This window comes from Agelaius phoeniceus, chromosome 26 (genome assembly GCF_051311805.1).
Source record: "Agelaius phoeniceus isolate bAgePho1 chromosome 26, bAgePho1.hap1, whole genome shotgun sequence".
NCBI classification, from domain to species: Eukaryota; Metazoa; Chordata; class Aves; order Passeriformes; family Icteridae; genus Agelaius; species Agelaius phoeniceus.
This window is the reverse complement of record NC_135290.1, coordinates 2,047,076-2,066,617: the sequence shown is the minus strand read 5'-3', so window position 1 is coordinate 2,066,617 and position 19,542 is coordinate 2,047,076. Positions and strand designations below refer to the sequence as shown.

General features: G+C 52.7%; 1 protein-coding gene across 1 annotated transcript; it reads left to right on the top strand.

The window, feature by feature from the left end:
- The first annotated feature begins 729 nt into the window (after positions 1-729).
- On the top strand, positions 730-18,609 carry RND2 (Rho family GTPase 2). The gene is made up of 5 exons (XM_054649638.2): positions 730-975; positions 1,056-1,143; positions 11,772-11,881; positions 16,199-16,333; positions 17,198-18,609. The coding sequence occupies exons 1-5, from the start codon at positions 874-876 to the stop codon at positions 17,444-17,446; spliced, it is 684 nt and encodes a 227-aa protein (XP_054505613.1). The 5' UTR covers positions 730-873; the 3' UTR covers positions 17,447-18,609.
- The last annotated feature ends 933 nt before the right edge of the window (positions 18,610-19,542 follow it).

Genomic DNA, 19,542 nt, shown 5'->3' with positions numbered 1-19,542 from the left:
GCCCATCCCGGGGGGTGTGGGTCCATCTTGGGGATATGGGGCCGGGGGTGTGCATCCATCCTGGGGCTGTGGGTCCATCCTGGGGGTTGTGGGCCCATCCCGGGGATTGTGAACCCATCCCGGGGATTGTGAACCCATCCCGAGCAGTGAGGAACCGGGAGTATGGGTCCATCCCGGGGTTGTGAGCCCATCCCGGGGGGTGTGAGCCCATCCCGGGGCTGTGAGCCCATCCCGGGGGGTGTGAGCCCATCCCGGGGGTTTGAGCCCATCCCGGGCAGTGCGGGGCCGGGGGTATGGGTCCATCCCGGGGCTGTGAGGCCATCCTGGGGCTGTGAGGCCATCCCGGGGGCTGTGAGCCCATCCCGGGGGCTGTGGGTCCATCCCGGGGGCTGTGAGCCCATCCCGGGGGCTGTGAGCCCATCCCGGGGCTGTGGGCCCATCCCGGGGGTGAGGGCCCATCCCGGGGCTGTGGGGCCGGGGGTTGTGGGCCCATCCCGGGGATTGTGAGCCCATCCCGAGCAGTGCGGAGCCGGGGGTGTGGGTCCATCCCGGGGGTGCGAGCCCATCCCGGGGCTGTGGGTCCATCCCAGGGGTGTGAGCCCATCCCGGGGCTGTGAGCCCATCCCAGGCACCCCGGATCCTCCACCCGCCGTGTCCTGGCGCTGGCCACAAGCGGCAGCAGCACCGAGGGGACGCCCCGAGGGGCGGCGGGGCCGGCGGGGGGCGGCTCCCGGGGCCGCGGCCGTGGCGGCTCGGCCCTGCCCAGCGCCGGCTCCGCTCCGCGCCTGGTTGGTGCCGTCGGGGCCGGGGGCGCGGCCAGGCCGGGCCCGGCCCGGTAAAGCGGCGGCGGAGCGGGCGCGGTGGCCCCGCACCATGGAGGGGCACCTGGCGCGCTGCAAGATCGTGGTGGTGGGGGACACGCAGTGCGGCAAGACCGCGCTGCTGCACGTCTTCGCCAAGGATTGCTACCCCGAGGTGCGGGAGGGCTGCGGGAGGGCGGGCCGGGCTCCCCTCAGCTCCCCTGGGCTCACCTGTGCTCTCCCCTCATCCCCCAGAGCTACGTGCCCACCGTCTTCGAGAACTACACGGCCAGCTTCGAGATCGACAAGCAGCGCACCGAGCTCAACATGTGGGACACCTCAGGTGGGCCGGGGGATGCGCGGGGCTGGTGGTGCTGGTCCTTGTCACCGATGGGCTCCCCGTTCCCGGAGCTGCCGGGCCGGGGCTGGGGCTGGGGCAGCGGCTCCGAGCCCTGCGAGCCTCCCGGGGGCACCGGGCAGCGCCGGTAGCGCCGGGCGGGCGGGCGCTCCCTCGTCCCTGCAGCGGGAGAAGCGGCTGCGGCTGCAGCCCTGGGGCCGGAGAGAGCGGGGAGGATGGAGAGTGCTGCTGGAGGAGCGAGCCCGCAGCTCGGGAGGGATGCCCTGGTGCTGCCACAGAGCCTCGGGGGCTCTCTGGCGTCTTTTTGGCTTGGTTTGGTTTTGCCTCTTTGTGTTCTCGGTTGTGGCTCTGCTCAAAGCGCCGGGCACGGCTGTCCCAGCCCACCGAGACCCGTCCCAAACTTTGCGCCTGCTCGTGCCCCAGGGGAGGCACGAGTTGCAGGAGGAGTGCGTGATGCAGAGCTGGGAGAAATATTGGCATCCCGCAAAGTTCTCATGCACTTTCTAATTTATCTTTGGATCCTTTTGTACGAGCAGTGCAGCTGAATGCTGTGCTCTGCTGATGAATATACATCGTGTGCTTGCTGGTGCTCTTTCCCCATGGTCTCTTAATTTTTGGAATCCTGGTGATAAATGAAGTGCTCTCAGTGTCCAAGAGCAGTAGTAAATGAAAACATGACCCAGGACTTTCTTTTCCTGTTGCTCATTCAGATTCCTTGCTGTAATTTCACATTCATTAAATGACAGCTATAGGATTAGCATAGCTCTACCTAGAGTAGTGGCTTTACTGAGCCTTGGACTAGCCCAAACATGTCAAATATATTCAAATCTTCTTCTGGAGCTTCCTGACCCAGGACACCTTGCTTTGCTGATTTTTATTCCCTGAGACAAAAAGGGAATTCGATTCAGCTTTGCTGGCAAGCCGTGTGCTGTGATGTGAGCCACGAGGATGCTGGCTCCTGGTGTTTGACCAGGAGCTGTGCTTGAAGCACAGAGCAGTGGTTACCTGGAAGCCCTTGCAGGGTGGCTGCTGCTGGGCTGGTTTGGAGACTCTCAGATGTGGCCACAGTGGAACCATCCTGGCTGGTCCTGGCTGCAGAGGGCTCCTTGGAGCTGCTCAGGTGCTCCAGGACTCAGGGGGGGTCCCTGGGGTGCACATGAGTGTTCACCCCCAGCTCGTTCACCCCCGTGGCTGGGGGAGTTCAAAACTTGGACTTCTGCAGCCTTGGAGGGGGATGTGGTGGGTTATCTTTACCAGGCACTGAATGGCTTTGCTCTTGAGTATCTGTGTTTGATATAAAAAAAAAACTTCATCTTTGCAGGGTGTAGAAGCACGTTTGAAGTGTTGTTTGCTTTTTAGGAATCCTCCAGAATGATGTGCTTTGGTCTTACAAATGTTTAAAGAAAAGGACATGATGAAAAGTCCTTAAAGGATGTATCTGGCACCTGCATCTGATGCTGTCACACGTTCATTTTTCCCCTTGTGACAAAAGATGTTTTTCCAATATTTGTCTCTGCAGCCAAAAACAAATGGACTTTGATTCTTTCTCTTTTCTCCTCTGAAAAATGTCAGACCTTTTTAACAGCTTTGCTGTAGATAGAGTTCATCAGGTAGTTTTCCAGCTAGATTCCCTTTGATTTGAAATACACAGGAGCTAGTTCTTAATAAACAATCCTGCAAAGCACTAGACAGCAGTTTTCCCTGGTAATCAAACTGAAATTTTTAGCTGTAGACTGCAAACTGCTGTTGAGTTTCCACTAGCCTTCAGAGGCCCTTATAAATGGGAGCTTTGGCAAAAGAAGTTTTGCACAAGAGTGATTTGAACCAGCTGAGCTGAGGGATCAGGAGCAGCTCATTGCCCACCCCATGGAGAATTACAGGCATTGGTGGGCACTTTCCCTTCTCTCTGGGCTACCTATTCTTTCTTTTAAGCTGCTTTTCATATTATTCATGATAAATTCCATCCCAGCAAGAGTGAAAAAGGGTGATCCTGACATGAGGAGGGGAACACTTTCTATTTTAAATGCTCTCCTTCTCTTAGATAAGTGATTGGAACTGAAACTCCCTGAGAAATCAGCTGACACCTGGAGAGAGGAGGTGGATATTGTTTTTTTTTACTTTTTACTTAATTTCCCTTGCCCCATATTTAGTCGAGGAAGCAGCTGGAGACTCTGGAAGCTGCACAAGGTGAGCTGAGCATCTCTCAGCAGTGGGTGATGGGGAAGGTGCAGTCTGGCCTGGAAAACTCCCTTTGTGATGGCTGAGGGTGGCTGCAGTCTGCCTGGCTACTCAGCCATCCCCTGGTGAGCCCTGTACAGCCCAGGCTGCTGCCTGCTCCCTGTGTCCTGTCCTCCTGCTGGAAAATGCAGCCCTTTGAGCTGAAGTGACCCCTCCTAAGTGGCAAACACAGGCTGTGACACTGGCAGCTGGCAGGCAGGAGCTCCCATTAGAGGAGTATTGACACAGCGTGGATGGGAGTGATGGAGAGCTGAATGGCTCCCAAATTGTATTGGAAGCTCTGATTTTCTTTAGATGGCTTTTAACTCTTTGTCTGTTGTTTTCTGGGGCTGGAGGGTGACTCTGGAGAGGTTCCAGCACTGAGAATCCTTCAGAAGGGTGAAACCTGTGGTGCTCTGCTGGGACTCAAATGGGACTGAGATCTGGGAATGCACCAGGGAGAAAATCCCCTTGCCCAACATCTGCTGCTGCTGGTTGAGTTTCATGTTTGTTTCAATTTGTGTCCCAGCTCAGGACACACCATGGGAGCAAAATTGCTTCAGGTGCCGTGTCACAGCACGTCAGGAATGTCCCATGCCTGCTGTCCCCAAGTGCTACGAGCTGTTTGCTAAAGCCTCCACTGAAAAACAGTTTGGCATCCTTGGCTGTGAGGGAAAGGCTGCAGAGCCTGGATGGGGCAGGAATGGCAGAGCCTGGATGGGGCAGGAATGGCAGAGCCTGGATGGGGCAGGAATGGCTGCAGCTCCAGGGAATGGCAGAGCTTGGATGGGGCAGGAATGGCTGCAGCTCCAGGGAATGGCAGAGCTTGGATGGGGCAGGAATGGCTGCAGCTCCAGGGAATGGCAGAGCCTGCATGGGGCAGGAATGGCTGCAGCTCCAGGGAATGGCAGAGCCTGCATGGGGCAGGAATGGCTGCAGCTCCAGGGAGTGGCCATGCCCTGGCACCTCTGCTCCTGAGCCTCATGGAGGGCACGGTGCTTTGCTGCTCTTCTTGTTCCCGTTCTGGCAAATTCTTTTGTTGGCTGAACACGCTCAGCACAGAAACAACTCCTCTGCACAGGGCTGGGATCTGGTGGAGGGGGAAACTCCTGTTCAGTGGGATGTCTGCTGGCTTGGGAGTGCTGTTCCCAAAGGGCTGGGTGCCCCGGACCCGTCAGGAAGAGCTTTGTTCCTGGGGCAGGTGGAGGAGGCTGCTGGGCTGGTGATCATTAGCGATGCTCCGCAAGGAGTGGGCGAGTTTCGAGTTTCGTTTGAGTGCGTCAGGTCTGGGAGGGAGCATTGTTACCCCCAGGGCGTGCAGGGGCAGGGAGCTTCTCCTCAGCAAGGGAACACTTTCCCCGTGGGATCAGGGAGTGTCCCCGGGTCTGGAAGTGGAACCATTGAGGTACTCAGCAGGTAGGGAGAGCAGGGAGAGCCTTCAGTGAGCAAGGCTGCCCTGCTGCCCAGGGACCTGTGCTTGGAGTGTTTCCCACCATGACCTGGCCTTGCCAGTGCACCAGTGGCAATGCCAGGTCATGGTGGGAATGACCAGTGCCCAACAGCCTGGCCCAATGCCCTGTTCTGCAGAGCTTCCCTGGCACTGGGAGCAAGCAAAGGCAGAGAGGAGCTCAAGCCATGCTGCTGCCCGGGTTGGCAGCACTGCTGCTGGCAGCTCTGAGCTTTTACCCTGTATCTAGGTGGATTTTTTTTGTTCTGTTTTCAATAATAATGGTGAGGAACCTACACTGTGCTGAGATCTTTGCTTTTGGCTCACCCCCCCCATGCTGGGAGGCTCTGCCTCCTGTGCCTGTGGCCTCACAGTGCAGGCAGGCAGAGCAGGGAGTGATCTGAGGCCATTGAGTGCATCTTGGTGCATCTTTAGCTGATGCAGACTCAGCTGCAGAGCAAAGCTGCCTGCTTCTGGTAGGGACATCTTTGCCAGTGCTCAGTGGAGAGCCAGCCTGGCGCTGTGCCTTGCTCAAGGTCACTGCTGCCTTGGGAAGCTGCTGGAGGGGACTGTCCTTGGTGGACCACGAGGGTGGCAGTGCCTGCTGCAGCCTGCAGCGTTGCAAAGGTCAGTGCTCGCAGGTTCAGCAGTGCCCTGCTCAGCTCAGAGCAGAGCCGTGTGCCTGCCAGCTCTCCACAGCCACTGTCTCTTCAGCAGATGTGCTTTCAAGACAAGAATAACACTGTGAATTGCAAATCCCCCTCCGCCTTCCTCTTTGCCTGTGCTCAGCAAACAGTCTGCCTTGGAATGGCCTGTGTGGGAACCCACAGGCTGTGATAACAGATCCTTCTTCTAAGGGAACTACTGAGGAATGTTGATGAGATTAGAGAGCTGAAAGGGGCTGAGTTTAGCAATGGCATCTCCATGGATGCTGGGGCTGTCCGTGCCTGGATTCCCAGTGTGCAGCTCCAGGATTGCCATGGCTGCCTCTTCCCAAGTGTAAGAACAAGTTCTGTCTCAGAAAGGCTTCACTCTGAGGCAGACAGAAAATGTGGAGCTGCCCTTTCCATACCAAAAGAGCTCCTCCCATGCTTCCTGTTCAGACTGAGAACCTAAAAGCAGCATGCTTGTGTTGTGCCTCAGCACAAATATGTAGTTAATCCTAAAAATACAGCTGGGTCACATTCCCATGCAGGTCAGCAACCAGTCAGACAGAACTTTAAAGGGTTGCAGCAGAAATGCTGATACTGAAGTGGGTGGAGGATGGACCTTGAGAAGACATGACAGGGCATGACAGGGCAGGGCAGTGCCAGGAGGATCAGCTCTCTGGGCTGGGCACGGTGTGGCCATGCTGCAATGCTCTGTGCCTCAGGGATGGAGGCTGGCTCTGCTCTCATGGTGCCTGTGGCATCACCCATCCTTTGTCCCCTCCACATCTGAGAGGCTCAAACCTCTGTGGGGCCATGAGATGTTCTGGGGGTGCTGAGGAACATTGCCTTTAGTTAGTGACATCTGGCTGGTCCTGCTGGCTGCTGTGACCTGGTGGACAGGGAGGGATGTTCTGTGGGGTGGGTTTGTTCCCAGCTCAGACCCCATTCCCACAGCCCAGAGGTGCTCTGCTCTGTGCCATGCTCTGCTCTGTGCCGTGCTCTGCTCTCTGCCATGCTCTGCTCTGTGCCATGCCATGCTCTGCTCTCTGCCATGCTCTGCTCTGCTCTCTGCCATGCTCTGCTCTGTGCCATGCCATGCTCTGCTCTGTGCCGTGCTCTGCTCTGTGCCGTGCTCTGCTCTGTGCCGTGCTCTGCTCTGCTCTGTGCCATGCTCTGCTCTCTGCCATGCTTTGCTCTGCTCTCTGCCATGCTTTGCTCTGCTCTCTGCCATGCTTTGCTCTGCTCTCTGCCGTGCCATGCTCTGCTCTCTGCCGTGCTCTGCTCTGCTCTCTGCCATGCTCTGCTCTCCCTGCTCCTCTTGCCCCAGATTCTGTAGATAAAAATCTCCACTCCATTAAACTTTGCAAGTGCACAGGCCCAGCCTTCCCTGTGGGAAGAAACCTTATCTGGCAGCCACATGCTTGGGGAAGGATCTAATACCTGAGTAACCCTGAAATGTGCAGCATGAGAATTGTGTCAATCCAGCCCTCAGCCCTGCTCCCTGTGTGTGCTGCCTGTGCTGCAGGAAGCTGTTGCCCCTCTGGGTCCCTGTTGTACCCTGCAGAAAGGATGCCAGGCAGGTTGTGGCAATGCCAGCTGCCCTTGTGACATGGCAGGAGTGCCAGGAAGGGACCTGTGACCCCCATATTTCTCCCTGCTCAGCTGCTGCAGGCATGGAAAGGCTGGGAGGACAGTCCTGCCACTCCTGCCATGCCAGACACCCTCTGATGTGTCACTGACATATTTTATGAAAATCCTTTTACTAGTATTTTTCTCCTGAGAAGCCTCAGGAGAAAATATAAACAATAGCTATCTGATGGCTTAGAATGTGGTCTGGAGATAGTTTACCAACAGGTGCATCTCTGCTTGGTCTCATGAATTGTTTTTACTTGATGACCAATCACAGGTCCAGCTGTGTTGAGGCTGTGAGCAGTCACAAGATTTTATCATCATTTTTTTCTGGCCTTCTGATGTCTCCTTTCTCTTCCTTTAGTGTAGTTTTACGATATGATTTTCTTTTAAAATAATATATATCAGCCTTAAAAATAAAATAATAAATAAAAAATATAATAATAATAATAATAATAATAATAATAATAATAATAATAATAATAATAATAATAATAATAATAATAATAATAATAATAATAATAATAATAATAATAATCAGCCTTCTGAAACATGGAGTCAGGATTCTCATCTCTTCCCTCCACCACTACCACAGTGATGCTCCCCCAGGAGCTTTCAGGGGCTCCTCACAGTTGCTGGAGGGAGCTTTGCAGCTGAGCAAGCTTCTCTGAGCACAGGTGAGGCAGGACACAGGACTGGGATGAGGCAGAGGAGCTCAGTGCCTGCCTGAGCTGGGGATTCCTGCACTGGTAAATCCAGCAGAACAGCCTCCTCCTGAGGGGCAGGCTTCCAGTATAAGATCTGGAGAAGGGCCCAGAAATGCCACCTCAGCCTATGCAAATACCATTGCCTTCATCCTGAAGGTGTGCCAGCTGGGCTCTTTAGTAATTCACTCATTTAGGTACCTGCATTGTAAGAATTAGGAGCAGAAGTGAATTGTCCAAGCTGATGAGCTGGGGTTTTTTTCAGTTGTGCACTTCCCAGAAGAGTGTTTATTCTATGTCACAGAGCAGTTTCCTCCTTTCCTACACTTCAGGGGTTTGCAGTGATGTTGCACAAGCAGGACAAATGCCAAAGTTCAGCCAGGACAGAAGGTTCTGTAAGTCCTGGGGCTCTTGACTTGCTCCTGCTTTGGCAGCTTTGTCCTCTTACCCAGAGCTTGGGTGGGATCTGTCTGGCAGAGTGCACATCCTCTCTCATCTCTAAAGGCTGCTGCTCATCTGGCACCTCTGTGTGGGGAGATGACCCAAAACTCTTTGTTTTGTCAGTGTAGCCACCCTGTAGAAAGCTGGGATGGATTTGTGCTTCATTCCATGAAGGCTGCTCTTGGCAGTGCCTGCAGAAAGCAGCGTGTGCCTCATGCAGCACTGCTGCCTCTTTGGGGAGAGCTTTCAGTGAGCCCCCCAAGTGTGCTGCTGAGAAATTGAGGTCTTGGCAGTGCTCATCTCTGTTTTAGCCAGAGCTGGGCTGTGGGAGCCCCTTGCAGAGCAGATCACGGCTCTGCAAGCACTCTGGCTTTCCCTATTGTTGCATGGAGGGTGCCTGTGTGAGAGGCTCATGGTCTCTAGAACAGCTAATGAGGAACAAATGGAGATTAGCACCACGATGGTAGAGATCAAACAGCACATTGCAGTCCCCTGCCCAAGAGGGGCATCTCTGAGCTGCAGTGCCAGGCACTCCAGCATCTACCAGGCAAGGGCAAAGAGGAGCCACTCATGCTTGTTGTGTAGACAACAATGTGAATTTTATTTTTAAGCTGGTTGTAGGCTTGCTCCAGTTTTCTCTTTAATCATGAACAGATGCACTTAGGTCCTGTTTCTTGCAGACCTGGGTGCCAAGTGGGAGAATGACTCATGCAGTGAAGGAAGGCTGAATCTGCAGACACACCAGCCTTGGGCTCTTGTGTGTGTGGAATTGCCAGACTCTGATCTCTGGAGTGTCTTGCTGGAGGTTCTGTAAGGTGTCAAGTGCTCATAATCCATAAAACTGGAGAGCTAGAGTTGAAGGCTCTGGGGCTTTTTTGGGTTGTTTAGATGGGGGTTTTTTTTGAGGGGGGGGGGGTGGTTTGTTAGTTTGGTTTTATTTTTTTCTAATTGTCAGATGCAAAACAGAATTTCCTGGTTCAGTAGAGATGTGTCCAGAGCAAACTGGGGATTACCTTGGCTGGGAGCAATGCAGCTCCTCTGCCCCACAGGGCAGCACTGAGGTGGGCAGGAGCTGCTGCTGCCTGGGAGCTAAATGCCAGCTGAGGTGCCAGGGGTGGCTCCTGCTCTTTGGAGGTAACGAATGTGAAAGCAAATTCTGATCTCGTGAAAAAAATCAGGTTCTTTACCTGCTGCTTCCCTTCCCTGAGCACGGGAGTCTCTCCTGTGGTCCCAGGTGATGAGAGCAGGATTCCTGGCAGGATTCCTGGCACTGGGGTGAGCCCATGGGGGTCCTGGGGGGTGGTGGGGGGCTGCAGCAGCCCTGAGGAGCTGGCTGGCTGCTGAGGAGCAGCAGGTTGCTATGATACAGTTTGCTGTGGCAATGTCTGTGCTGAATGAGCCAAAGCTGCCCCTACAAAAGGAGCATTCCTTGGCTGGGAGGGGGTAGATTTATCTCAAGTGTTTATGTAAAACTGAGAAGCTGCAGGGAGAGGATGTGCGTGGGAACGTTTCCTCCAGCAGCAGGGCCCCTGTCTGGAGGCAGAGAGCTCTGTGTGCATGGGGGAGAGGGCAGGGCTCAGATAAAGGGCTGGGCTCATTCAGGCATGCAGATCAGCCCTGGCTCTGCTGTCCTGTGCTCTCAGCTCATGGCAAACAGAAGAGCCTGTTCAAAGGGGAGCTCAGCACTGCTGTGCTTGGTGCTGCCTGTGAAAGCAGCCCTGGGCTGGGTCATGTGGCTGTGCCATGGGGGGTGCTGTGACCCTGCCAGGTGTGACCCTGCCAGGTGTGACCCTGCCAGGTGTGACCCTGCCAGGTGTGAGCTGCAGCAGTGTGAGCCTGAGGTGAGCTCAGAAACCTCTGCACCCTGGCTCACCCTGCCTGCCTGCCTGGCATCCCTGTCCCCAGAGCTGCCCAAGATGCCACAGGGACTGGCTCCTTTCCATTAGGGAGCTTGATTTTCCCTCCAGGAAGAGGGCTGGGCTCTGCAGAGATCAGGGTGTGTCTCTTCTGTGCTTTTCCCCACCCCTTCCCTTCCCAATGACTTTGCAGGGACAGAACCCCATCTCTCCTCAGGAGGAGCAGGGGCTGCAGGTGCCTTTGCTCCTCTGGGCTGGCTGTCAGAGCTGGAGACATCTGGAGCCGATTTTTTGGAAATCCAATTGCACATCAAATCCAGAGCACCTTGCCCTGGCTGTGTGGAGTGGCAGGGGCTGGCTGGTCACAGCCCTGGAGCTCTGCTGTTGTTGGTGCCATGGTCTGAGCAGGATGGGCAGTCCCTGGCACTGGGCAGGGTTTGGGAAGGCCCCACAAAGCCCTCAGCCTGCCCCATGTGGGCTCTGGGCAGAGAGAGGAGTGTCAGGCTCTGCTCCCCAGGTGTTTGCAGAGCTCCAGCTGTGCTGGGGACTGAGCCCCTGTGCACACAGGGCCTGCAGAGAATCGGCCCATTCTCCTCTGGTGCCCAGCCCAGGCAGGTTTCCATCCTTCCAGAAACATAAGCCACCAGCATCCATAATTCATCAGGTGCTGAATTTCACTGAGGAGCCACCTGACACCAGGGCTGCACTTTTCTCCTGGGGTGGGAAAGTGCCAGGTCCTGACATCCCAAGGAGCTGCAGCAGGAAGCGGGTCTGGCTTCCTCAGCCTAGGATGGCAATTGCTGCTTTTGGAGGAGGCAGATTCAACAAGGACTCTGCTGTCTCTGTTTCCTCTTCCCACAAATAAAATCTGCTTCTCATCCCTCCAGGAAGTTTAAGTTGTTTTTGCAATATAAAACCAAAGCAGTGTTTTTAAGTAACGGTAGGGCTGATTGCTCCATGAGTGTTTGCTGAGGTGTCTGCACTCACCAGCAAAATGCAGGGCAAATAAAAATGCTGTGGCACAGTGACCTTACTGCCTGAAATTTGCATTGAAGGGGTGTGTGTGTGTGCACATGTGTGTGGTAGAAGCTGTGCATGATTCAGGCTGGGCTCTTTGCCTGCTCACAGAGTTCCTGTGGAATGCAGAATCATCCCCTTCCATTTATAGCTCATTCACCAAATCCTGTCACTTCTTTTGTACACCAAAAAGAATCTGCCTGACTTTTCCCAGCACAAATCCAGAAAGAAGGCAATTCATTTTTACCTGCCACAAATTCTCACAGCCTTTGTGAGCGAGCTCTCCTGTATAAAGATAGCAAGGGAGGATACAAACCAGCAGCAGCATTCGCTGTCTTCTCTCAGCCCCACCTTTCTGCTGTGAGGGGTGCAGCCCTGGCAGGACAAGTGATGGAATCCAGGTGTGAGCCAGGCTGAGCCCTCCTGCATCAGCAGCACTCGCCAAACTCACTGGGCAGGGAGAGGGATGCAAAACTTGCCCTTTCACTCTGTCAGGGGGTAAATATAAGAAAGCAAGGACAAAACATCTGACTTCCATGCCTAAACAAAGGAACTAACATCCTCTGCCAATCCAGCTCTGGTGAGCCTTATGGCATGTGGTCTCTTTCAAACCAGAACTTTATTTTGACACTGACGCCACTCCTCTCCGCAGGCTCGGCCTACTACGACAACGTGCGGCCCTTGGCCTACCCCGACTCGGACGCCGTGCTGATCTGCTTTGACATCAGCCGCCCTGAAACCCTGGACAGCGTGCTCAAAAAGGTGAGTGCCAGCAGCCAGAGGGCTGCTCTGCCCCACCATGGTGTCCCTGTGCCCTGAGGCTCTCATCAGGGTCAGAGCTCTGGCCCCTGTCTCAATTGCTGTCGTTAATTGCTGCCCCAGGATGTGCAGGGTGTCTCTGCTTCGGCTGAAGAACGAGTCTGGACTCTTCACTTTTCTGTCTTGAGGTTGTTTATCAATTCTTATCTATAAAATTTTCTTTCTGCCCAGCTGAGATCTGCTCAGCAGGGCAGCCACAGGCACTCTGACCGCCCCTGAGGTGGTGTTGTCCCTCTGCACCACAAACCATGTACAACATATCTACACTTAATTCCCAATACCTATCACCCATGCCAGACAGTGCACTTCTACTCTAAACCAGTCCCAAAGTGCCAACATCACTGCAGAAAATGGAGAACAAGAAGAAGAAGAAGAAGAAAGGCTGGACACGCCCAAGTTTCTCCATCTTGTCCCCCTAACCTCCATACCAAAAATCTCAAAATCTACATCTTCACCCTGTGATCATCTTGTTATTATACTATTCAAACCTCTGTGACTTTCAGGTCCTCATACAAAGTTGGTAACCCGCTCCAGGGGTCAAAATCAAATCCCCAGGTGTTCTGGGCTGTGTGCCAGGGTCTCTGAGCCCCCCGGCAGGGTCCTGGCAACTCTGGACACCCAGAGGGATGCACTGAGTTCTGACACCTCTGTAGTCATAAAGATATGAAAAGGTCTAATCCTGTCCTTTGAAATACTGGGTTTTTAAAAGTTAACAGTAATGTTGTTCTTCTAAAAACTGCATTTTCAGACAACAATAATAACAATAATATGTGGTGGTGTTCACAGGGGTCCCAGGACGAGGGAAGAGATGAGAATCTTGAATCTATGTTTCAGAAGGCTGATTTATTATTTTGATATATATTATATTAAAAGAAAATGATATACTAAAACTATACTAAAAGAATAGAAGAAAGGATTTCATCAGAAGGCTTAAAGGAATGGAATGATAATAAAATCTTGTGACGGACCAGAGAGTCTGAGACAGCTGGACTGTGATTGGCCATTAATGAAAAACAACCACATGAGACCAATCACAGATCCACCTGTTGCATTCCACAGCAGCAGATAATTATTGTTTGCATTTTGTTTCTGAGGCCTCTCAGCTTCTCAGGAGAAAGAATCCTAACAAAAGGATTTTTCATAAAATATGTCCGTGACAATAATAATATAATTTCTTAGTAGGTTTTGGCCATAAAAAATAGAAAAATGTATAAATAATACTGTGAAAGAAATTGTAGACTTTAAAATTAAACACTTGACAACATCTTTTTAGGATTTGTGTTTCACAGCTGGGACCTGATCCTGCAAAAAAACCAATTTCTGTTATGCAAGTGGACTTCTAAACTGTAAGCCTAGGCTGTAAAATTAAAATCGTGCTATCTATTTTGCAAGGGTTTGGCCTCAAATGGTAGAACCTTGCCAGAGATTTCTTCTTTAAATAGATTTATGAAAATGTCTGGCCCCATGGCCTTGCCTGGAGTTCCTGTGCTCAGAGGAGGAAGATCAGGTGCTCTGCTTGGTCCGTGCAGAATGCAAGATATTTCCATTTGGGAGGAACCTAGGGGGTGGTGGCAGCTTGCAGCACGTGTGTGGGGTCTGTGTTCACAGCTACAAATGTGGGGGCAGAGGGAAATGCTGGTATTTGTTCTCTTTTCCATCAAGACCTTGGAAGATCTCTGTCAGCAGAACCAGCAGTGGCTGTGGATGGCCTGCAGCAGCTGGGAAGGAGCCTCTGGTGCCTGTTTCCAAGCAAGCAGAGTGCTCAGCTTTTTGGCTCTCCCCTCAGTTCAGCATCTGCATGGTGAAAGAGACAGCAATCAGTTCTCTAGAGCTCGTCAACAGAGATGATGAGCTGTGGTGCTGAATTTGAAGTGAATTATTGAGATGAGATGGCACAATGCCACTGGCCTGGAGAGCAGGCAGGGCCCTAAGCCTGCCCTGGCACTGGGGGCAGCTGAGAGTTTCCTACCTGCTCCTTTCAGCAGAGCTGATATTCCAGCTGGCAGGTCCCAGAGAGCCTCACAGGACTGGGGATCTGCTCTGGAGCACCCCTGGCTGGTCTCCTGTGGGTCACTTCTGGGAGAGGGTCCCACACAGGCTTTCCTCTGAAGTGGAGTGGAGTGCAGCAGCCCCAAATGCTGCTCAGAGGAAGGAGGGTAAGTGGTTTTCTGACTGCATCCCTTGCTCCTGGCTGTGCCCTGCTCCCTCCCATGCGTTCAGGGAGCCGTGGTTCTGCTGGGCAGGACAGCATCTGGCAGCTGCATCCTGTCCTGAGGGGCTGGCGTCTCCTTTGTGACACTCTCTGAGACACCAAGGCATGAAAAGCACCACAGAGCAGCAGCTCCCATGGCTGTTCTGCTCAGAGAGCCCCAGGGCTGGGATGGCCACAGCCTGGCCATGTCCCATTGTGCTGCCTGGCCTCTTGGCCTCTCCACATTTTGCCAAACGTTGTGCTGAAGCAAGTGCCTCTTACTCAGCTGCTGGGAGGGCTGAGAAGTGGATCTTTGTCTCAGGAGTGTCCTGCTGAGGGGACAAAGACCCTTCAGATAAATTGGTCAATGGCTCAGTGTTGGCTTCCAGAGCAGGTCCTGGGTACCAAGCAGGCTGGGTGGAGGGAGGGTGTTTCATGTGGACTCAAAGAATTTCACTGCTCAGCTGGGGAGTCAGCAGAATAATAATGCAAGTGAATCACTTGTACCTTAATGAAATACAAACCCCTCAATAATTAGGTGGGGCTGGGAGTTATTTGTCTCTCTGCACACTCTTCATGTGAGTCCACCCTGCTCAGTGCATGGCTTTCCCTGTACAGCCTCACAGATGTTTTGAGTGCTGCTAGGCAATGTTTTTTTGATATGGTAACTTAAAATAAACCCTAAATCCCAGGGGATTTCTTAAGTGCCTCCGAGTAGATGCCTTGTTTCCTTTGGTGCAGGCTCACAGCCTTATGGCAGTGAGGAAAATTCCTAAGACACCATGAAGCTGAAATGGGTTTTAGCTTGTGATATCAGGCAAATAAGGAAAATAAGATTTCCTGTTCAAGCCTCAGGCAAAAATCCAGCAGAGGAAATCTTTATTAATGCTTCCCCTCTGATGCCTGGGCTGCTGTACAGCGTGTACAGTTGAAGGGGCAGAGGCATCTGAGGGAGTGCAAGCAAGCAGCTCTGCCTTTCATGCAGAACAAGATTTCATGGAGTGGTGCTTTGGTTCTGACAAGTCTTGACAGCACAGCAGGGTTTGGGCTCCCAGAGGTGTCAGTCATGCAGGAAGAGGTCACAGTTCTCTCCGTGGAACAGGGAGCCCTGTGTCACTGCAGAGACCTCTGCCAGGTGTGAACAGACCTTGTAGCTCAAATCCTTCACATAAATTAGAGTGAAATAAAGCTCTAGAAGAAGTGGGTCTGTCTGTTCATTGTGAGGTTGTGTAGGTCTGTGGCTGCAGCACCACGACCTCCAGCACCCTGCCCAGGGGCTGGGGGTGCCTGAGTCCTGGGGCAAGCAGATACCTGGATATACCTGAGACAATCTCCTGATAGGAAATGAGATTTTTCATATTTCGCAGTTGCTTTGGTCTGATACTGGTTGAATGACATTTGGGTGGTTTTTAGCCCTCCCTTCCTGATGAGGGTTGGACACTGGGCTTGTTGGCTTGGTTTTCTTTCTGCTTCTAATTGCCCAGGGTGTACCTTAACCCTGAGTTATTGTAGCAGGAAATTGCTAATTCCAAGTGACACTTTTGCTGGGGGTAATCTCTATTTATTATCTGCTTTCTACTTCAGCACCACTAGATAAGTAACTGGGGCATTGACATGCTGATGGAGCTGTGCAGGTCTCCCCCAGGGGGAGGTCACAGGTGATGGATTTATTTACTGCTGCAGACACAGCTGACATCAGCCATTCACTCTGGGAGCTCTGAAAAGAATCATTTATATGAAGGACGTGGATGTTTGCCCTGGCCTTCTCTTTCCATTGCTTCAATTCTTAATTTCCCTGGCTATAGCTATGCTCTGAACATCATAATGTCTTTAACAGGTGGCTCCCATTAATGAATAGTGTGTGAGTGTGCAAAGAGCTCTCCACTGGCCCTGTTGACCCTTGGGGTCCCAGATTTGAGCAATAATCTGGAACAGGCAGGCATGAAAGGTACTCTGGCCATTCCCATCCTTGCCCTTGGCAGTCATTAAAGAGCCCTGATGTGCTAATCAGCGTTTGACCAGTTGTGTGGAAAAACCACACCCACCAGAACCTGTTCTTTCCTCCACAGTGGCAAGGGGAGACACAGGAGTTCTGCCCCAACGCCAAGATCGTGCTGGTGGGCTGCAAGCTGGACATGAGAACAGACCTCAACACCCTGAGGGAGCTCTCCAAGCAGCGCCTCATCCCTGTGACACACGAGCAGGTGGGTTTGGGCAGTGCCCAGGGCAGGACAGCTGTGCCCTGTCACCCACTGCACCCAGGCCTTGGTCTGCAGCTGCTTTGGTCATGGCTCAGAGCTGCTCCTGTTTCCACCACTCTTGTGCCCAGCTCTGGAAGACCCTGACTTATTCCTGATGCTCTGCTGAGCAACCACCCAGTTAGTAGCCAAGAAAGTCATTCCTCCAAGCAGGTGGGAGTGCCTGATTTGACAAGCTGGGCTGGCTAAAGGGGAGTGTTGTTCTTCTGCATCTCCCGTTCAGTGCAGCTCTTTCTGCTCCCAGTGACTCCCAGTGACTTCAGGTTTGCTGATAAATGAAATTAGACATTGAAAGATGAAAGAAACAATGGGGAAGAAAACCCCTAAATTCCATAAGAATTAAAAATTAAAAGGGAGGGTTAGACATTAGAGGGAAATCTTTGGTATCAGGCACGTTGGGAAGTCTGTACCTCTCAAGTACCTCCGCCATTGGGGAAAGAGAGAGGAAAAAGTGGGAAATTGGGATAAAAAGGAGGCTGAGTCCTCCAAAAATTGGAGAGATCCCAAGGCAATGCCCCATGGCCTCTCCCTTTATTCAAATAAAGCAAAAGGACTCCTCTGCCTTGCCTCCTTTTTGGACACAAACCTCTGATGTTTGTGGATTAATTTCCTAACGATATTCATTTGAATGACCATTTTAATGTGAAAAGCTAATCATAAAACCCGCACACATTTTGTGGATTGATTTTCCTAACGACCTTCATTTTCACGGACATTTTCATGCGAAAAGCCACTAAAATACCCATGTTTCACACTTGCTCCTTGGTGCCCTAACCCCGTTGCCCTCCCTGCTGCTCTCTCCGGCTGCAGGGCAGCGCGCTGGCTCGGCAGATTGGGGCAGTGGCCTATGCAGAGTGCTCCTCCAAGGTGTCAGAGAACAGCGTGAGGGACGTGTTCCACCTGACCACGCTGGCCTCGGTCAACAGGGTGCACAAGAACCTGAAACGCAGCAACTCCAAACGGGGACTGAAGCGGGCGTCACAGATGCCTGGCAGGACAGACTTCCTGAGTGACACAGAGATCAGGAAAGACCGAGCCAAGAGCTGCTCCATCATGTGAGGAACGGGCTGTAAATAACGCGTGTGTGTTGTCCATTTGTACAGTGAGTGGCTGAGGCAAGGGCGTGGTGCTGGCTGCAGGAGCTGGCCTGCCTTTCCAAAGCCTTTTCCTCAGTCTCTAGGGCTGAGCAAAGGTGCCAGCTGCAAGCAGGGCTGCACGAGTCGCCCTGCACTTTGGAGACTTTCTGCTGCTGTGCAGATTGCTTGGGATGAAGGAACCACTTGGCAGAGGAGGATTCGGGTGCTGGAAGGTTCGTGGCTGGGTGAGACAAACTCCAAGGGAGCAATGCCATGTGTGTGTGCCACCCTCCCGTACCCACAGCCCAGGCCCTGCCCCTGTGCAGCTGTACAGCACACACAGCGTGGGCTGGGGGCTCTGTGGGGCCTGGGCTGGAGCAGGAGGGGGATTGGGAGCAGCAGAGTGTGACCAGGAGGAGGCATTCCTCCAATCTTCCTTCAGAAGGGAAATGATGTTTGAGGTGATGCTGTTGGACAGCAAGTGCCATGGAAGGTGCAGGTCTGGGCCAGAGCTGGGAGGGAGGGCTGGGAAGGAACCTCAATCTGATGAGACACCACAGCAGCCCACCTCCTGTAAAGAGAACAGAAGATGTCTCTTCCCACAGCATTTCAGATACTCAAGCTGCATCTGCAATGCAGCCAAGTGGATCTGGCTCCAAGGGAGAGGTGTGTCCCGCTGGATGCATCCTGAGAATCGTGGTTCCCTCCAGCAAGCAAATGCCCCTGGGGAGCTTTGCTGACACCTGGGCACTCCCTGGGCTCTGCCCCTGCCCTGCACACACGGCTCCCACCAAGAGCTGCAATAACAATCCATATCCTGCTCCCCACCCACTTCCAGCTGCAGGTTGTGTTGCATGGTGCTGTGTTTGTCTGGTATTGATGAGGAAAATGCCTTTATGCATATCTGCACCCTGTCTCTGCTGTGGCAGTGGGAGAGGAGGTGCTCCCTGCCCTTGTGCCTTGCTGTCTGGCCTCCTCCCAGCATCTCCCATTGCTTCTGCTGCTGCCCCCTCTGAATGCCTTTGATGACAGTATTAGCCTGGGCTTCATGTCACATGGACACTTTATGGAGAAATAGAATCTGCTCTGTTGCCAGATCCAACTGTGTCTATGGGCTACAGGAAAAATAAACATGATTGGAAAATCTGTTGGTGCTTGGCTGTGTTCATTTTTAACTCAAACCACACATCCTCTCAAAATCTCTTACTGCTCAACTTACCTTTGTATCCTGATGTCTCTCTCCAGCTCTTGAAATACACTCATGCACCCTCTTCAGTGAAAAACCCAGAGGATTTATCTGCATGCATTCATTTTGGAGCTGAAACACCTGCCTTGAACAGCCTCTCCCTGTGTCCTGACTCCTGCAATGCTGTGCAGCATTTGCAGGTTGTCTGTGCCTGATTCAGCAGCCTGAGCTGCCAGGAGCTGTCTCTGTCCTTTTAGCTCTTGACTCAATATTTTATGTCTGCTCTCACACCCAGCTGCACAGTGAAGGCGTTTTTGGGGAATTTTGGAGCTGCTGATTTACCAGCACCAGAAAAGCTCCAGCAGTGACTGGACACTGGTGCTGTGAGCAGGATGAAAGAGAGCATGAAAACCCCACCTGCAGTCTGGGAGGAGAAAGAACTGAGCAATGCAGTGTGTGGAGAGCAGCCCTCAGCATCTTGATGCTTTTCTTGCACTCTCTGGGCTCCTCAGAGCCTCTGCAAACCTTGTTGGACAGAACCAGATCCCAAATCTTGCATTGTAGAGGCACACAGGAGTCACTGCCCACTCCTCAGAACCTGCTTGCAGGTGTTCTCACCATCCCCATGTCCCACAGCCACTGGGGCTTCCTTCCTTCCCCATCCCACAGCAAGTGCAGTCCCTTTCACTGAGCTCTAGCAGCTTTCAGGCTTCTGAATTTAATGTGCCAGTCCCTACAGAAGCAGTTGGAATTTAATGTGCCAGTCCCTACAGAAGCAGTTGGAATTTAATGTGCCAGTCCCTACAGAAGCAGTTTGAATTTAATGTGCCAGTCCCTACAGAAGCAGTTTGAATTTAATGTGCCAGTCCCTACAGAAGCAGTTCCTGGGTCAC